The sequence below is a fragment of the Portunus trituberculatus genome, chromosome 27 (genome assembly GCF_017591435.1).
Source record: "Portunus trituberculatus isolate SZX2019 chromosome 27, ASM1759143v1, whole genome shotgun sequence".
Lineage (NCBI taxonomy): Eukaryota > Metazoa > Arthropoda > Malacostraca > Decapoda > Portunidae > Portunus > Portunus trituberculatus.
Window position 1 is genome coordinate 16019007 of NC_059281.1, and position 21031 is coordinate 16040037.

The window sequence follows — 21031 nt, forward strand, 5'->3', positions numbered from 1 at the left end:
GAGGTTCTTGGAACAGGTGTCAGATGTGATTAGATGGGAAAATTGGTTAGAGTTTTTTTTACTTGTTTTTGATTTTTGGTTTTGTCCTAATCTCTCAATGACTGAAGTATTAGATAGGTATTCTTAATTTTAGTTTTTTGTCTTGATCTCTCAACGACAGAAGTATTAGATAGGCATTTTATACAGTGAGATTTCTTCTTTTCAAAATTCTGAAATTGATGACATTTTTTTCTCAATATTTTTTGTGTATTTACTTTTTCTTGAGACTGAGATTCATAGATTTTTTTTTTTTTCAGGTTAATTGAAGATATAAGTAGGGAGGTGACTAACTTGTTGGAACAGACCAGGCAATTCTACATCCTGGCAGGGGACACAGTGCAGGGTTATTTCAGCCTCATCTTGCAGGCCATCCAGCCATACTTTGAGGGCCTGCCTGAAGCCTTCCACAGGTACACTGAGTCTTTAACTTTTAGGGAATAACTCATACATAAACCAAAACTGTATTATGTACATTATTATATTATTTTGTTGGATATTTACCTCTTTTTATATGTTAATCACTTTAGGCTTGGCAAACACACACACACACACACACACACACACACACACACACACACACACACACACACACACACACACACACACACACACACACACATAAGAGTGGCACTACAATGATAAGACCGAGGCTTGAATATTGAACAATACAGTGGGCTCCGAACTTAAAGAAACACATAAGGAAACTAGAGAAAGTACAGAGGGCTGCAACGAAAATGGTGCCTGACTTAAGAGATTTGACTTATGAAGACAGACTGAAAAGAATGCAACTTCCAACCCTGGAAAACAGAAGAAAGGGAGACCTGATAGCAATATACAGAGTGATGATTGGCATGGAAAAATGGATAGGGAAGATCTGTGTATGTGGAATGGAAGAATGTCGAGAGGGCATGGGAAAAACTAAAATGGCCACTTATAGGAGAGATGTGAAAAAATATAGCTTCCCTCATAGAAGGGTGGAAGCATGGAATAGTTTAGACGTGGAAGTGGTCAACGCAAGGAATATTCATGATTTTAAGAAAAAGCTGGACATTAATAGATATGGAGACGGGACAACACGAGCATAGCTCTTTTCCCGTATGTTACAATTAGGTAAATACAATTAGGTAAATACACACACACACACACACACACACACACACACACACACACACACACACACACACACACACACACACACACACACACACACACACACACACAAGATAGGGTGTGGAGGAGGATAAGACACCGAGTAAAATGGAGAGAGAAATAAATAATATCATTAATGTGGTGCAGGAGGAGGAAAAGACCTAGTACAAGAAATAGAGGACTTCCATAGAATTGGAAAGTTCACAAGAGAAGGTATGAGGCCAATAAGAATCAAACTTAAGTCACAAAAGGATGTAGATGAATTGGTGGAGAAGTCATGGAGGCTAGCCCAGCAGAAAACAACAAGGAAGATTTGGTTGAGAAGAGATCTCGGTGAAAAGGAAAGAGAAATGTTAAATGAGTTGAGAAAGGAGGCTTTGAAAAAATGAAGAGAGGACAGAAGAGGAGAAGAAAGAGTTTTCTGGAGAATCTTGGATATGAGACTGAGGAAGTGGTTCATAACCCAGAAAAGTACAGCAAGAAAGGACTAAAGAAACTTACGTATGAGCGGAATGTAATGTATTCCAACATAAATGGAGTGATATCGGGATTTTAGAACTCAACGATTACTTGAGGGACAAGAACCCAGATATTGTGGGTCTTACTGAAACAAAACTGAGAGAGGAGAAGACCTGATGATGGTTGGAGAAGGAAATATAATGTTTGGAAAAGAAATAGAGTAGGTAAGATGGGAGGAGGAGTGATGTTGCTGGTTAAAAAGATATAAAGGTGGATCAAGTGAAAGAAGGTATGGGAAAGGCAGAAGTGCTAAAGATCAGAGCAGAAACTAATGAAGGAAAAAGAGGCACTACATAGTGGTGTACGTACCACCTAAGACAAATGCATGGTCAGTACAGGAATATGAAGAAATGATAAGTGATACAGGAACATGTCTGGAAGAAATGTTGGGTGGCTGTGAACGAACTATAATGATGGGAGATTTTAATTGTAAAGAGGTGTGTTGGGAGGACTGGTCAATGGAAGGATCAGAGACAACATGGGGAAATACACTATTGACACTGGCAATGGAAAATGTGTTAACTCAGTGGGTCAAAGAAGATACTAGGTTTGGAGGAGAGGGAGCATCGTCAAGACTGGACTTGGTCTTTAGTACAGAGCCAATGGTCATTGAGGAGATGAGGGTGGAGTGCCCTTTAGCAAAGAGTGATCATGCAGTTTTGGAGTTCAAGGTGATAGATGAAGAGAAATCTAGAAGAAATGAAGAATATAAAGTGGGAAGATGGAATTATGCCAAGACAGATTTTGGAAACCTAAAGAAATTCTTTCAAGAGACAAATTGGATGAAATTCAAGAGTGCTAAGGAGCAAATGAAAAGTGGAAGGAATTTATAAAAATATACAAAGAAGGTGAGAAAAATTTGTACCAATAAGACAACATAGAGAAGTTGGAAAGCAGGACTGGTTTAACGATAGATGTGAAAAGGCTAGAACAAGAAAAGAGGATGCATGGAAGAGGTGGAGAAGGAAAAGACGGATTAAGCAGTGGGAAAGTTACAAAAGAGCAAGAAATGAATATGTGTTGATTAGAAGAGAAGAAAGAAAGAAACAAGAAAAGGATATAATTGATAAATGTAAAGACCAACCAAGGCTTTTTACAGACATGTGAACAACAACATCAAAAATAGAGAAAGTATTGAAAGTTTAGAAGTAAATGGAGTATGCAGTGAAGATCCCAGGAAATGGCAGAGGCTATGAATGGATGCTTTCGGAAGGTATTCACAAAGGAGACTGCTTTTGACAAACCACTGGTAATGGAACAGAAAGGGATTATGAAGGAGTTTCAAGTAACTGTGGAGGAGATCAAGAATATGATGGGGAGTTTAGAAGTGAGAAAAGCTGTGGGACCTGATGGGGTATCAGGATGGATTTTAAGAGAATGCAGGAGCAACTGGCAGAAAAAGTTTGTGAAGTAATTGATGCCTCATTAAGGGAAGGTGTAGTGCCCCAAGACTGGAAAAGAGCTAACATTGTCCCAATCTATAAATCAGGTAACAAGAGAGACCCATTGAACTATAGACCAGTGTCACTTACAAGTGTGGTAGCTAAGATGTGTGAGAGGGTGGTGAAGAATAGATGGACAGACTTCTTGGAGAAAATGACATACTTTGTGAGTGTCAATTTGGTTTTAGAAAAGGGCGTTCATGCACGACAAACCTGATATGTTACTATTCGAGGGTGATAGATGTAATACAGGAAAGAGATGGTTGGGCTGATGGAATATATCTGGATTTAAAAAGGCCTTTGATAAGGTACCACACCAGAGACTGATCTGGAAACTTGAAATGGTAGGAGGAGTGCATGGCAGTTTACTAAAATGGATGGAAGACTTTTGGTAGGAAGAGAAATGAGAACAATAATTAAGGACAGACCATCAGAATGGGGATTGGTGGAGAGTGGAGTTCCACAGGGATCAGTGTTGGCACCAGTAATGTTCGCAGTCTACATAAATGACATGGTGGATGGGGTGTCCAGTTATGTGAGCCTATTTGCAGACGATGCAAAATTGTTAAGAAAAGTGAGATGTGACAAAGATTGCGAACTACTCCAGGAAGACTTGGACAGAATATGGAAATGGAGCTGTACATGGCAAATGGAGTTCAACACGACAAAATGCAAGAAAATAGAGTTTGGCAAGAGTGAAAGAAGAATCAGGAGTATGTACAAGATAGGAAATGAAGACATAAAACCAGTCATGAAGAAAAAGACCTTGGGGTGACAATTACCAATGACCTATCGCCAGAGAGACATATAAACAAAATAATTGGAGAAGTATTGAACTTATTGAGGAACATAAGAGTGGCGTTCGTATATCTAGATGAAGAAATGATGAAGAAAATAATTACTGCAATGATAAGACCGAGGCTTGAATATGCAACAATACAGTGGGCTCGAACTTAAAGAAACACATAAGGAAACTAGAGAAAGTACAGAGGGCTGCAACGAAAATGGTGCCTGACTTAAGAGATTTGACTTATGAAGACAGACTGAAAAGAATGCAACTTCCAACCCTGGAAAACAGAAGAGAAAGGGAGACCTGATAGCAATATACAGAGTGATGATTGGCATGGAAAAATGGATAGGGAAGATCTGTGTATGTGGAATGGAAGAATGTCGAGAGGGCATGGGAAAAACTAAAATGGCCACTTATAGGAGAGATGTGAAAAATATAGCTTCCCTCATAGAAGGGTGGAAGCATGGAATAGTTTAGACGTGGAAGTGGTCAACGCAAGGAATATTCATGATTTTAAGAAAAAGCTGGACATTAATAGATATGGAGACGGGACAACACGAGCATAGCTCTTTTCCCGTATGTTACAATTAGGTAAATACAATTAGGTAAATACACACACACACACACACACACACACACACACACACACACACACACACACACACACACACACACACACACACACACACATATAGACACACACAAACACACACAGATCAACAGATCATAGAAGAGAAGATTGCTGAGAAAGTGGTGAAGGTTATTAAATCAAATGAGACATTGGTGAGGGAAACTGTAGACAAAAAGAGATGTGTGGTGATATTTGGTGTGGAGGAGGATAAGACACCGAGTAAAATGGAGAGAGAGAAAAACATAAAAAGGTGATAAATAATATCATTAATGTGGTGCAGGAGGAGGAAAAGACCTAGTACAAGAAATAGAGGACTTCCATAGAATTGGAAAGTTCACAAGAGAAGGTATGAGGCCAATAAGAATCAAACTTAAGTCACAAAAGGATGTAGATGAATTGGTGGAGAAGTCATGGAGGCTAGCCCAGCAGGAAACAACAAGGAAGATTTGGTTGAGAAGAGATCTCGGTGAAAAGGAAAGAGAAATGTTAAATGAGTTGAGAAAGGAGGCTTTGAAAAAAATGAAGAGAGGACAGAAGAGGAGAAGAAAGAGTTTTTCTGGAGAATCTTGGATATGAGACTGAGGAAGTGGTTCATAACCCAGAAAAGTACAGCAAGAAAGGACTAAAGAAACTTTGTATGAGCGGAATGTAATGTATTCCAACATAAATGGAGTGATATCGGGATTTTAGAACTCAACGATTACTTGAGGACAAGAACCCAGATATTGTGGGTCTTACTGAAACAAAACTGAGAGAGGAGAAGACCTGATGATGGTTGGAGAAGGAAATATAATGTTTGGAAAAGAAATAGAGTAGGTAAGATGGGAGGAGGAGTGATGTTGCTGGTTAAAAAGATATAAAGGTGGATCAAGTGAAAGAAGGTATGGGAAAGGCAGAAGTGCTAAAGATCAGAGCAGAAACTAATGAAGGAAAAAGAGGCACTACATAGTGGTGTACGTACCACCTAAGACAAATGCATGGTCAGTACAGGAATATGAAGAAATGATAAGTGATACAGGAACATGTCTGGAAGAAATGTTGGGTGGCTGTGAACGAACTATAATGATGGGAGATTTTAATTGTAAAGAGGTGTGTTGGGAGGACTGGTCAATGGAAGGATCAGAGACAACATGGGAAATACACTATTGACACTGGCAATGGAAAATGTGTTAACTCAGTGGGTCAAAGAAGATACTAGGTTTGGAGGAGAGGAGCATCGTCAAGACTGGACTTGGTCTTTAGTACAGAGCCAATGGTCATTGAGGAGATGAGGTGGAGTGCCCTTTAGCAAAGAGTGATCATGCAGTTTTGGAGTTCAAGGTGATAGATGAAGAAATCTAGAAGAAATGAAGAATATAAAGTGGGAAGATGGAATTATGCCAAGACAGATTTTGGAAACCTAAAGAAATTCTTTCAAGAGACAAATTGGATGAAATTCAAGAGTGCTAAGGAGCAAATGAAAAGTGGAAGGAATTTATAAAAATATACAAAGAAGGTGAGAAAAATTTGTACCAATAAGACAACATAGAGAAGTTGGAAAGCAGGACTGGTTTAACGATAGATGTGAAAAGGCTAGAACAAGAAAAGAGGATGCATGGAAGAGGTGGAGAAGGAAAAGACGGATTAAGCAGTGGGAAAGTTACAAAAGAGCAAGAAATGAATATGTGTTGATTAGAAGAGAAGAAAGAAAGAAACAAGAAAAGGATATAATTGATAAATGTAAAGACCAACCAAGGCTTTTTACAGACATGTGAACAACAACATCAAAAATAGAAAAGTATTGAAAGTTTAGAAGTAAATGGAGTATGCAGTGAAGATCCCAGGAAATGGCAGAGGCTATGAATGGATGCTTTCGGAAGGTATTCACAAAGGAGACTGCTTTTGACAAACCACTGGTAATGGAACAGAAAGGGATTATGAAGGAGTTTCAAGTAACTGTGGAGGAGATCAAGAATATGATGGGGAGTTTAGAAGTGAGAAAAGCTGTGGGACCTGATGGGGTATCAGGATGGATTTTAAGAGAATGCAGGAGCAACTGGCAGAAAAAGTTTGTGAAGTAATTGATGCCTCATTAAGGGAAGGTGTAGTGCCCCAAGACTGGAAAAGAGCTAACATTGTCCCAATCTATAAATCAGGTAACAAGAGAGACCCATTGAACTATAGACCAGTGTCACTTACAAGTGTGGTAGCTAAGATGTGTGAGAGGGTGGTGAAGAATAGATGGACAGACTTCTTGGAGAAAAATGACATACTTTGTGAGTGTCAATTTGGTTTTAGAAAAGGGCGTTCATGCACGACAAACCTGATATGTTACTATTCGAGGGTGATAGATGTAATACAGGAAAGAGATGGTTGGGCTGATGGAATATATCTGGATTTAAAAAAGGCCTTTGATAAGGTACCACACCGGAGACTGATCTGGAAACTTGAAATGGTAGGAGGAGTGCATGGCAGTTTACTAAAATGGATGGAAGACTTTTGGTAGGAAGAGAAATGAGAACAATAATTAAGGACAGACCATCAGAATGGGGCTTGGTGGAGAGTGGAGTTCCACAGGGATCAGTGTTGGCACCAGTAATGTTCGCGGTCTACATAAATGACATGGTGGATGGGGTGTCCAGTTATGTGAGCCTATTTGCAGACGATGCAAAATTGTTAAGAAAAGTGAGATGTGACAAAGATTGCGAACTACTCCAGGAAGACTTGGACAGAATATGGAAATGGAGCTGTACATGGCAAATGGAGTTCAACACGACAAAATGCAAGAAAATAGAGTTTGGCAAGAGTGAAAGAAGAATCAGGAGTATGTACAAGATAGGAAATGAAGACATAAAACCAGTCATGAAGAAAAAGACCTTGGGGTGACAATTACCAATGACCTATCGCCAGAGACATATAAACAAAATAATTGGAGAAGTATTGAACTTATTGAGGAACATAAGAGTGGCGTTCGTATATTTAGATGAAGAAATGATGAAGAAAATAATTACTGCAATGATAAGACCGAGGCTTGAATATGCAACAATACAGTGGGCTCGAACTTAAAGAAACACATAAGGAAACTAGAGAAAGTACAGAGGGCTGCAACAAAATGGTGCCTGACTTAAGAGATTTGACTTATGAAGACAGACTGAAAAGAATGCAACTTCCGACCCTGGAAAACAGAAGAGAAAGGGAGACCTGATAGCAATATACAGAGTGATGATTGGCATGGAAAAAATGGATAGGGAAGATCTGTGTATGTGGAATGAAAGAATGTCGAGAGGGCATGGGAAAAAACTAAAATGGCCACTTATAGGAGAGATGTGAAAAATATAGCTTCCCTCATAGAAGGGTGGAAGCATGGAATAGTTTAGACGTGGAAGTGGTCAACGCAAGGAATATTCATGATTTTAAGAAAAAGCTGGACATTAATAGATATGGAGACGGGACAACACGAGCATAGCTCTTTTCCCGTATGTTACAATTAGGTAAATACAATTAGGTAAATACACACACACACACACAGAGGACACACACAGTGGAGATAGGGTGTGTCTCCTTCACCACACACACACAGGTAATGTTCACCTAGCAGTGAGTAGGATGTAAATCAAGGAGTTGTGACCTTGTTGTCCCGGTGTGTGTGTGTGCCTGGTCTCAGGAAAAGATGGAAAATAATGAGCTCTGAGCTGTTGTAGGAAGAAGCTGGCTGTCTCGGAGAGACTGAGAGATCAAACAGTGAATTAAAAACACACACACACACACAAGAATAATTCAAGAACAACTTAAAGAAAAAGAAGAAAATATGACAAACAAAATGATAGGAGTCCTCAAGACAAAAGAAAATCTAGTTAGAGAAATTGCAGAAAAAAAGAAGAGTGTAGTCATATTTGGAATAAAAGAAAAAATATATAAAATATAGACCAAAAAGAGAAAAAGAAGAAATGAAATCAGTCAAAGACCTACTAAAGAATCTTAATGACGAAGATAGGCAGAACTTGGAAGAGGAAGTAGAAGAAATAAACAGAATGGGACCATATCAAGAAGGAAAAACGAGACCAATTAAAATATTACTAAAATCCCAAGCAGCAACAGAAGAAATATTATATAGAACAACAAAACTTAGAGAAACAGAAGGCTGCAAGGATATCTATATAAAGAAAAATAGAAATGAGGAAGAAAGGAAGAGATAAAATGAACTGGCTGCAGCAGTAAGGGAAAAGAATAATGAAAGGTCAGAAGAGGAGAAGGCATTTTTTTGGAGAATTCTAGGAGACAGGATAAGGAAATGGTATATAAACGAGAAGGAAGAGAAAAAAGTGGAACAAGTTTAACTAAAAATGATAAAGGCAAAAGACTAAAAATGATGTATACGAACATAGACGGGGTTTTATCAAGTAAATTAGAATTAAGAGATTACATAAGGAAAGAAAATCCAGATATTGTATGCCTGGCTGAAACAAAACTAAATGAGGCAATCAAAATAGTCTTGGATAATAGGTATAATGTATGGAGAAGAGACAGAGTGGGTAAAGGAGGAGGAGGAGTCATGATAATGTTAAGGAAGGAGATAGTGATCAATCAAGTGGAATGTGGGAAGGAAAAGCAGAAGTATTGTATATTAAGATGCATATTAATAAAAAAGAGATAACAATCATTGTAACATATGTGCCACCAAAAACAAATTCATGGACCAATCAAGAATATAAAGACATGATAGATGACACAATAAGGAGTCTAATGAGAATCGTTAAAGAAAGGAGAAAAGTGATATTAGTAGGAGATTTCAACTGTAAAGAAGTGGACTGGGAAAATTATGAAAGTGGTATGGGGGAAGAAGCCTGGGGAGAAAGATTCTTAAACCTAATGATAGACAATATGGTGGACCAGAGAGTAAAGGAATGCACAAGATTCAGAGGAAACGACGAGCCGGCGAGATTGGACCTAGTTTTTACAAGGGGTATACAAATGAATGACGATATAAGATATAAGTGCCCATTGGGAAAGAGTGACCATGCAATATTAGAAATAGATATAGAAGAAGGAAAGGAAGATAGAGACGATTCATACAAAGGAGACCGATTAAATTACAGAAAGGCTATTTTAAAAACGTAGACTGGGAGGAGATGGAAAACTCAGAGACAATGCAAGACAAATATAACTTATTTTTGGAAATATACAAAACAGGAGTCAGGGAATATGTCCCAAAATATAGACCAAAAGAAGAAGGAAAGAAAGATTGGTTTAATGCAAGGTGTGCTAGGGCAAAGGAGAAAAGAGATGGAGCATGGAAAAGGTGGAGGAGAAATAGGAATCCAACAAACAAGGAAAACTTCAAGGCAGCGAGAAATGAATATGTTAAGGTGAGGAAGGAAGAGGAAAAGAACTTGAAAAGATATTGTCGAAAAATGTAAGGAGCAACCAAAATTGTTCTATAGATTCATAAATGGAAAAATTAGGCAAAAGAAACAATAGAAAGGTTAAAAGGAGAGAACGGGATGGTGGAAGACCCAAAAAGTATGGCAGAACTATTAAATAAAAAATTCCAGGAGGTCTTTACTAAAGAATCCAAATTTGAGAGGCCACAGGGTAATAGAGAGACAATCTATATGAAAGAGATTAAAGTAACCAAGCTTGAAATAAAAGAGTTAATGAAGGAACTGGATGAAGAGAAGGCAATGGGACCGGATGAAGTCTCAGGCAGAATACTGAAAGAATGTAGGGAAGAACTAGCAAGTCCTATATACAACATCATAAAATGCTCAATAGAAAATGGAACAGTGCCAGTAGAATGGAAAAGAGCTGAGGTGGTTCCCATATATAAGAGTGGAAGGAAGAAGAACCTTTAAATTACAGACCGGTATCACTAACTAGTGTAATATGCAAGATGTGTGAAAGAATAATAAAGAAACAATGGATCGAGTTCCTTGAAGACAACAAATTAATATCAAATAGCCAATTTGGTTTTAGAAAAGGACGGTCTTGTGTAACTAATTTATTGAGTTTCTATTCTAGAATAGTTGATAGAGTACAAGAGAGAGAGGATGGGTTGACTGCATCTATTTGGATTTAAAAAAGGCGTTTGACAAAGTGCCACACGCAAGATTACTGTGGAAGTTAGAGGAGAAGGGTGGCTTAAAAGGAAGCACATTGAGATGGATAGAAAATTATTTGAGGGGGAGAGAAATAAGGACGGTAGTTAAAAATATGAAGTCCAAGTGGAGAGCAGTAGAAAGCGGAGTGCCACAGGGGTCAGTATTGGCACCAATACTTTTCCTCATTTATATTAACGACATGCCAGAAGGAGTGAACAGCTACATAAATTTGTTTGCGGATGATACGAAACTGTGCAGAGTTATAAAGCAAAAGGAGGATGGTCACCATACAGGCAGAAAGACATCAAGAAGCTAGAAAGAAACCAAAGGACTGCTGCAAAGATGATCCCAGAAATAAGGGATCTTCTCTACGAAGAAAGACTGAAGGAAATGGAATTACAAACCTTGAAGGATAGACAGGAAAGAGGAGACCTAATAATGATGGATAATTTAGTAAACCATTTGGAAAAGATAGATAGACAAGACCTAGTAACACTGACGGAGGATGGGGATAGATGAACAAGAGGACATTCCAAGAATATCATGAAAAGTCAGTGTCTGAGGAACATTAAGAAATTCAGTTTTCCACATAGGATGGTGGGCATCTGAAATGGAGTAAGTGATGAGATTGTAACAGCAGAAAGTGTGCACAAATTTAAGAAAAAGATAGATAAATGTACATATGGAGACAGGTCACCATGAGCCCTTCTTGAACCCTGTAACACACAACTAGGTAAATACACACACAGTCCATAATTTTAAAGAGAGTTTGGGATAAAAGTTGATATGGAGACAGGACAGCATGAGCCAAGTGTGGCTGTCATCTTATCTAGGTAAATATATACATTGATAGAAATGGTTAAAATTTACTGATATAATTTGTTCCAGTTATGGTCAAGAAGTGTTGGCAGAATTTTCAGGTCCTTGCTGGATGGCAATTACAGACAAGTGGAACAGCATTGCTGCAATGGCACAGGTAGACTGATTTTTTTTTAACTCTTTTAAAAGAAAATAATAATAAATCAATGCTAACAATTATTAGATAAAAAAAAGTAAATAAAATTAATGAATTAATGCATCCCTATATCTATTAATGTAGAAAATTAAGAACAGAATTCTAATTCTTGTGTGTATTGTAATTAAGCTTTTATCCAAACAGGTACTGTATACCTTTCTGTAATCTCTATGATATATTTAATTACTTCATTGTGATATGGGTAGGCATGGAAAGATTTATTGTTAGGATATACTATACTTGTGGTTTCATACATAGTTGTAATAACATTCAACACTTTTCTTTCTGCCAGAGCTTAGATAGTATGAGAGTAGTTACTGAGTTCCTACAAACAGAAAAATACTACTCACATTTGGTGGAGGCAAGGGACTGGTTGAAGAATGCAGTTGTGAGTGGCTGGACTAATATGCATGGTAAGTAATGCAGGGCTAGGATGAACAATTGAAATAAGTTTTTGAACACGTATTTAGTGCTGTATGCCTTTCAGGAATAGCAAGAAGATAATAAAGAAATGTACTATTTGTCCCTTTTCTTTCATACATAGTCTTATTTATACTAGTGTTGTTGTTAGTGGAATATAGGATGTGATCTTTTCTTGTAGAAACCTTGAGTGGGGCTGTGGAGGAGATGGTGGGTGTGTTTAATTCTTCAGGCCCAGCACTCACAGAGTATATCAAGGAAGCATGGAACACACTCTCTCAACTATCTACCGGGGGATTATATCCAGTAGTAAGTAACATTCCATGGGTAACATTTCAATTTTTTCTAATATAGGGTTTGTGTAAGATCATGTTAATCTGTTTCTTGGTATGTTCTTACATCATCTCTATATCACTCTCATCCTATGATATTTTCTCTTGAGATTCTAATTTTTGGGGCATTCTCTTAGGCATCTAGTCTTTTCAGTTTGTACTTGTACATGTAATGATTTGATCATTCAAGACATATTATTTATTTTCAGCTCTGCTTTCAAGCTATGTTTGAAAATACTTTAAAAATTCTCAATATATAACTGAATATAACTGACCCCCAAAAACTTGTTGCAAGCTTTTTACTGAAGGCTTATAAGTATGGGTGTATACTTTATGATGAATATATATATATATATATATATATATATATATATATATATATATATATATATATATATATATATATATATATATATATATTTTATCATATCGTATATATATATATATATATATATATATATATATATATATATATATATATATATATATATATATATATATATTCATCATATCGTATACTTTATGATATATATATATATATATATATATATATATATATATATATATATATATATATATATATATATATATATATACTAAAATTTCTGATGTTTGAACCACTGTATGATTATATTGAATAGTGAATGTACAGATGAGGAACTGAAGGACTTCTCTCTACAGATGATGAACATGACATTAGGCCTCCAAGAAAAGGTGTCCCAAGTGGCTTCACAACTCTTTAGTCTTCTGAGAGAAAGCATAGAGCCTATGCAGTCATACTTTATCCAGTTCAGTGTATTTAGACACATTGATGATACCATGACTGGAATCTATGAATGGGTAAGCAAGAAATATTAAAATTTTTATTGTTTATTCATACTTTTCATAATATCACCACAATCTTGTGTATGAAAATACTTGCAGCTTGCTAATACACGTTATTTTCCAGCAACTATTAGTGTGAGTCTTGATTACTCACAATTAATCATTTTTATGATACAGTAATTACACCATTATTTTTCTTAGCTATTTCTATGTAAATTTGTTGTTTGTTTTATATGTGGAGATCTATCTTGGTAATCCTCTAAAATGAGTTCTTAGGAACAGTTTCATGTACAAGTAGATCTATTAGTACTTGTTTTGACTTTTTTCTTGTAGCATTTGCCAAATATGTACAGACAAACATCAAGGAAAGGCCCAGTATTCACCAGGCAACAGTTTGTAAATGTGTGAAGTTTTTATTGCCATGATATACTATTTGTAAATTGAGGTTTACTTACTCATGATAAGTCAAGAGTTATTATGGTGTACTTCAGGTTAAGTCAGCATGGGAGAGATGGAGCTTGGGTGAGCGCAGAAATGTGGGCTTCATGGAGCAGCAGCTATTCCTGCTAGGTGATACTGTGAGAAACTATCTAACTGAGACCAACTACCTCATGGACCAGTAAGTAATGAGTGGTAACTGGTGTGGGGTGTTGCTGTTGAGTGTAATATATCATTCAGATTGCTAACCATGATGGTAATGGACACTAGTGGTATTAGAGGATATCGAAAGAAATAAACTTTTGTGTTGTTCACAATACTTATTAAGTTTGTATTAATGTTCACTTTTCTAAGTACCAGTTATTTGTCTTTGCAGGCTCTTTGTGTTTAAGCCGAGAGTTTTGGGTCATATCTTTTATAATCAATATCTTCCTGGCCACTGGACAAGTTTCATGGAGCTTCCTTCTTGGACCTTCCCAACTCATCTCTTCCAATCGGTTAGAAACTATAGAAATAGATGAAACAACACCTTATATAGTGTTTATATAATGTACAATCATTAATTTGTTCTCAATTTACATATGAATTTATTTTCTTTGTTCTAATGGTGTGTTTCCAGTGCTTTGTTAAGATTGATTCAAAGCATGATATTACTAAACAACTTTGTGGTCATACATTTTTCCTTCAGGTATTTTCAGTAAGTATAATTTTTTTTGATTTCTTAGAATTACTTCATTTTATCACACACATTGCTATTTCTCAACCACAGCTATTTGTATTATAAGTTTTCTTTCTAGGAAAGCAATGAGAATTGTAATTGCTGTGGCAAGTTTAAAAAGAATTTGTCAAAGTGTTCTGAAAGATGAAAATAATATATATTTTTTATTATTTGAAATATAAATATGATTTTCAATAGTATTGAAATTTTGTACTATTGATCAATTACCAGACAGTGCATTTATTATCAGTTATTAATTATCATTTGTGATCAATAAAGTTATCATTATTGATTTATCAGTTATTGTGATATTTTTATTCGTTACCATGCCGAGCTCTATGTTTTAAATTAGTAATCTTTATTTTTGCTCACATGGGAAGATTTGGGATATAGGACCAAAAGGAAAGATGGTATCATTAGAATGTAAGAATTAGGAATTAGGAATTGGTAGAAGTTAAGAGATAACATAATGAGAAGAGACCTGGAGTTAAAAGAGAGTTGGTCACTAATGGAATGCAGCTCATGATTATAGATGGATGGAACTTTATCTTGCCTCGAAACTGATGTTTTCACTAAAGTAGGCTGTGAAAAGCAGAGAAACATTTCACCAGTATATGATGATGTTGCTCTAGGGCTGACTAGTTCTTTTAAATGCATATTTCTCCTTCAATGAATCCATAGGATAGTCTTTTTATAGGAATTGCCTATTTTATTTTAATATATTATATTAAGAAATATACAAAAATTGCAGAAACTAAAGAAGGAACATGCTGTTAAAAGTTTGATATTTTTCTTCACAGGAATCAGCAGCTACGGAAGCTGAGCGACTGATGGAAACAGCATCGCCAAACCCAAGCCTTGTTCGGTCCATTATGCCACTCTACAGTGCAACTGCAATTATTGCAGGTATTGCTTTATTTTGCTGTGGTATGAGATGGATCCTTAATTTTCAAAGACACTTTGAAGAAAAGAAAAAGAGAAGAAAATTTCTGAATAACAAACAGCTGGAAATGTTTTGCATTCACAGGCCAACACATCACCACATTTGATCTCCATCACTACCAGTTCTTGGGATCCTGCTCTTATCTGCTGGCCAAGGATTTTGAGGGTGGAGATTTTGAAGTGTTTGGTTTGTATGAGACAGAGGCTGGGGCAACAAGGCTCAAGTCTGTTGTTGTCCACAGCCAGAACACTGATGTCACTCTGGGTGTGGATGGCAGCGTGACCTCCATGGGAAGCAACGGCTGGGTAATTCTTTCACAACACTGAAACGAATGTCTCGTTTTATTTTATAGTACTTTCAACTAACTTTTAATTCACTGCTCTTCACTCAGTCAAGATCCTAAGTATTGTCTATCACCATCTTTAGAACATCAACCATATCACAGCATCTTCATTTAAGCATATCACTGGACTATATTTCATTAGACAATACACATATAATTCTTTTTACCCAAACTTGTATTTTTTCCTCTCTTCTTATGAGTAGCTGTGACAAATTTCCTATGGATGCATTCTTGCTTTTATCAATTCATTCAAAATTTCCATGAGTTTTTATATGGTTCTCTATAGATGACATTCTCGTGTGCTTACACTGTATCATGAAAGAAAATGCTGTATCTGTTGTGTATGGTTTGTCAGCTGCATTGAAGATCTTGAAGTTTCTGTCTTTCAGGTGCACAAAACTACAGACTACATCAGCCTCAGCCTGCCCAACCTGTTTGTGAGTTGCAGCAGAGCACTGCATGGCTGTGCCCTTACTGTCTCTAACAAATACTTTGGTACTAACAGGTGAGCTCAGACGTTAAGCTCTCTCTCTCTCTCTCTCTCTCTCTCTTTTTTTTTTTTTTTTTTTTTTTTACTTTATTACATATTTTTTATACATTGGTGAGTCAAGAGCTTCAGTAGGGTTGCTGAGAACTATCTTTGACATGGAATTAAATACACAGAACAACTAAAATATGCAAAACTAAATTACCAATTATACAGACACGTACAGTACATGTGCTATTTACATGCTATGGTTGTTTAATCCATGCATTGGCAGCAGACTTAAAGGTGTGTAGGGAGGTGGTGTAGTGAAGCTGTGTCTGCATAACCAGATGGTTCCACATTCGCGTATAACGTGGAAGGAAGGAGCGAAGGAAGGTCTCCGTCCTAGCAAAAGGGACGACGAGTTGGTGAACCCTGGATGTGGCAGCTCTGGTGGTGTGGCCATGTGGCTGTGCCCAGGGCTGGCGGAGTGCAGTCAGGTGCGGGCGCCTTGCTTATGTGTCTTGTAGATGACACACAACCCTGCCACATCACGACGCTGCTGAAGAGGCTGCATGGTAGGGGACGGCTGGTCTGGCGGGGCCTTTAGACGTATCAGGCGTTGTGCTCGATGCTGGATCTTGTCTAGAAGGCTTAAGTATGAGGGGCAGGACAACCAGGTGAGAGGGCATACTCCATAAGGGGGCGGACTTGAGCTGCATATAGGGTGGAGATTCCCTGGGAGTCGAGGAGATGTGAGACGCGCCGGATGCAGCTAAGTTTCCATGCGGCTTTCTTGGCTATAGTCCTGACGTGTCCAGTGAAGGTCAGGGCACTGTTCATTTCCACACCAAGTATGGAGATGGAAGCCTGCAGGGGGTAACGCCCTTCCATCAAGTAAGATGGTGGGTGTGTCAGGGGGGGAGTGTCGTCGGGAAACCAGCATCACCTGTGTCTTGTCAGGAGCAAGTTCCACTTGCCATCGATGCCCCCATGAAACTATGGTTTGCAGTACCTGGTTGATGTGTGCGACAGTCGCACAGTGATCACCGCTGTCGCAAGGGAATGTCAGGGTACAGTCATCGGCGTATGCATGTGCCTCTGGAATGAGCTGGAGCAGGTCATTAAAAAAATGCATTCCAGAGGAGAGGGCCGAGAACACTACCCTGTGGGACGCTGGCAGAGATAGGATGTTGGTCTGATGTTTGTCCATTCATCACCACTCTGAGGTATCTGCCTCGCAGGTAGTCTTGCAGCAAGAGGAGCAGATGCCCGTGGATACCCAAGCTGTTCAGTTTGGTGATTAGGCCGTGATGCCACACCCTGTCGAATGCTCCCGCAATGTCGAGAGCAATGATAAAGGTGTCTTTTCCCTGGTCTAGGGACTTATGCCAGGTGGTGGATAATTGAAGTAACAGGTCTGCTGCTGACCTGTTATTTCTGAAACCAAATTGTTTGGTATTAAGTAGATGATGTGAGCCGAGAAAGCAAGATATTTTGTTTGCTATAATGGCTTCAAGTATTTTACCAGGAACTGAGAGAAGGGAGATAGGTCTATAGTTCTTGGGATCAGTCCTCTTGCCCTTTTGTGTATTGCCACCACTCTGGCACCCTTCCAGAGGGTGGGCCACACTCCAGTGGTGATGCAGTGCTGAAAAATGGCGGTGAGGGGTGTAGCCAGCTGAGAGGCACAGTGCTTAAGGATATGAGGGCTTATGTTGTCTGGGCCTAAGGCCTTGTTAGTGTCAACTTGTGACAGACGTTGCCGTACTTCCTCAATAGTGATGGTAATGGTGGAAAGTTTCGCATTTGTGAGGGCTGGCACAAATGGAGGAGGGCGCTCAGGATCAGGTACTGACATCTTGTTGGAGAAAAAAGATGCAAGTACTTCAGCTTTGTCCTTATTTTTGGTGGCCACTGTACCATCGGACTTGTGTAGTGGTGGAACATCATCATCTGATGTCAGGCCTTGCTGCTGCTTAAGTGTGGTCCACCAGGTCTTACTACCCACTGAACGACCGCTGAGTTTGGTCTTAAGGTCTTCTTGCCAGCGTCGTTGAGCCCACTGTTGTACTTGTCGCATGGCTGCACAAGCGTGCTTGTAGCGCTCCTTATTAAATTGGGTAGCATGGCGTGAATACAGTTTCAAGCGCGACTCTTTTCATCAGCTGCCACTCTACACTGGTAACCAAACCAGGGCTGGTCAAGGGGCTTAACAGTGTAGGAATGGCAGGAACATACCTTTCTTGGTACTTGAGCAGAGTACGTGTAAAAGTGTGTACTTGATTATTGATGTCTCCTACGAGGATGCTGCTCCAGGGCGTTTGTTGTAAGGTGTTGCAGAGACCTTTCCAGTCTGCTTTTCCCCACAACCAGTTGGTGCGTGTCACAGCATCATCCCTCTGAGGTGCAACCTGGATTACGCTCAGGACAGCCACATGATCTGATGATCCCACAGCACTGAGTGGAGTGCAGGTGACAACACTGTCTGGTAGATCGCTAACGACAGGATCTAGAGATGAGCCAGAAGTATGAGTGGGAAAATCAACATAATTGGAGAGACCATGTACTGTGAGGAGTTCCTCAAAAGATCTTGCAACCAAGTGTTGGTTCATGTCACCAACAATGACGACGTGGTTACAAGTGTGTTGTTGCAGCAGCTCATCGAGGTGAGATTGGAGGAATGCAATGGGCTCATTACCGTGCCACTGTGGACGGTAACACACACACAGCAAGACGGTCTGGTGTTGAGCCCATATCTTGAAAAACATCATCTCAAGATGATTTGGAAGGGTGACGTCAAGTAGTTGGACCGACAGACTCTTGTGGAAGGAAACGGCAACACCACCAAAGGTTCCGCGCGTCCTGTCGCGTCGATACCATCTCGTGTATCCGCTCATGTGTCCAAAGTTGTCAGGAATTGACTCATTTAGAAAGGTTTCTACTGTTGCAACAATGTCCGGAGTGTGAGGAATCACGTGACTATTGACGAGGTCTCCTATGTTCGTTTGAAGTCCTCGGACATTGGCAGAGATGATGGTAAGTTGATCACGAGACTTATGGGCGGGCATGACTCCAGGCTGTTTGAGTGAAGTTTGGCGGGTGGGAATTGGATGAATGGGCGGGGTTAGGGTCAGGGTAGAGCGGTTGTGGGTATGTTGTATAAACCTGATTTCCTGGTACAGGTGCCCATTTACCGGTGAGAGGCTGGGGTAAGGCAGGGCCAGAGGCAGGATGAGCAAGAGGAAGGAATCGACTTAGTGTCTGAACAATTAAGGCGTTGTTTTGTGCCTGCTCAGTTGAGATTCTGCGGAATAAGTTTTCCTCTCTCTCCTGCGCGATACGAGTGCGACACTCCTCAACAGTGTGGCCCACTCGCAGACAGTAGGTGCACTTTTTCCTCCTTAGGCAGTTGGCCTCTGTGTGACCGTTACGCCTGCAGTGTTTGCAGTAACCTCTTGACTGGTTACGTGGCGAGGATCGGAATGAAACAGTGCTTCCTGAGACTGGTTTGCTAGAGTGACCTGTCTGCAATTCCTTCTTGTTATTTTTGTTATTCTCCGTGATCCTGGTGTTACGAGTATTTGTGGGTGCAACGACTGACTTAGTCTCACCCTCAGATGTAGCAGTAACAGTCTGAGGTGGAGGTGGGTGACTGGGGCCAGACGAGGTGGTGGTGGTGGTGTTGGTGGTAGACTGAAGTGGTTGAGGCTTCCCTGATGTCCACCAGTTTGCTGTTGCGTTACTGGAGGCCACTTGTCTATCCCACTCTTTATCTCTCTCTCTCTCTCTCTCTCTCTCTCTCTCTCTCTCTCTCTCTCTCTCTCTCTCTCTCTCTCTCTCTCTCTCTCTCTCTCTCTCTCTCTCTCTCTCTCTCTCTCTCTCTCTCTCTCTCTCTCTCTCTCTCTCTCTCTCTCTCTCTCTCTCTCTCTCTCTCTCTCTCTCTCTCTCTCTCTCTCTCTCTCTCTCTCTCTCTCTCTCTCTCTCTCTCTCTCTCTCTCTCTCTCTCTCTCTCTCTCTCTCTCTCTCTCTCTCTCTCTCTCTCTCTCTCTCTCTCTCTCTCTCTCTCTCTCTCTCTCTCTCTCTCTCTCTCTCTCTCTCTCTCTCTCTCTCTCTCTCTCTCTCTCTCTCTCTCTCTCTCTCTTACTATCTCTTTCTCTTACTCTCTCTCTCTCTCTCTCTCTCTCTCTCTCTCTCTCTCTCTCTCTCTCTCTCTCTCTCTCTCTCTCTCTCTCTCTCTCTCTCTCTCTCTCTCTCTCTCTCTCTCTCTCTCTCTCTCTCTCTCTCTCTCTCTCTCTCTCTCTCTCTCTCTCTCTCTCTCTCTCTCTCTCTCTCTCTCTCTCTCTCTCTCTCTCTCTCTCTCTCTCTCTCTCTCTCTCTCTCTCTCTCTCTCTCTCTCTCTCTCTCTCTCTCTCTCTCTCTCTCTCTCTCTCTCTCTCTCTCTCTCTCTCTCTCTCTCTCTCTCTCTCTCTCTCTCTCTCTCTCTCTCTCTCTCTCTCTCTCTCTCTCTCTCTCTCTCTCTCTCTCTCTCTCTCTCTCTCTCTCTCTCTCTCTCTCTCTGGGTAGTTTTCACTGTGATACCTTTTTTTTCCTTTTAGCAATATTTATTTTGTGGTTTGAGTATGGACTATTGTTATTGGTCTGCTGTATAAAAGACATTATGAATACCAGTGTTTTAATTTTTTTCAATAAATAGATTGATTAATGAATTAATATTATTTGTACATTTGTAAACAGGCTTGGTGGCTTGTTAGGTAACTTCAATGGTGATGGATCTGATGATTTCCATGGTACAAATTGTCGAGTGCCTGATAATGCAGCCCTTCTAGCTACCATGTGGGCAGTCTCTACCACACCCTGCTACCAGGTACTGATTCCTCCATT

The 21031-nt window shown here is 39.4% G+C and overlaps 1 protein-coding gene across 1 annotated transcript in view; it reads left to right on the top strand.

The window, feature by feature from the left end:
- LOC123509802 overlaps positions 1-21031 on the top strand; it is a 43746-nt gene that overhangs the window by 16166 nt on the left and 6549 nt on the right. The window contains exons 5-15 of the mRNA XM_045264355.1: positions 297-449; positions 11536-11623; positions 11955-12075; positions 12264-12391; positions 13096-13254; positions 13731-13858; positions 14054-14174; positions 15196-15301; positions 15423-15643; positions 16071-16186; positions 20885-21014. Of these exons, the coding sequence (XP_045120290.1) occupies positions 297-449; positions 11536-11623; positions 11955-12075; positions 12264-12391; positions 13096-13254; positions 13731-13858; positions 14054-14174; positions 15196-15301; positions 15423-15643; positions 16071-16186; positions 20885-21014 (1471 nt within the window). The remainder of the gene's footprint in view (positions 1-296; positions 450-11535; positions 11624-11954; positions 12076-12263; positions 12392-13095; positions 13255-13730; positions 13859-14053; positions 14175-15195; positions 15302-15422; positions 15644-16070; positions 16187-20884; positions 21015-21031) is intronic.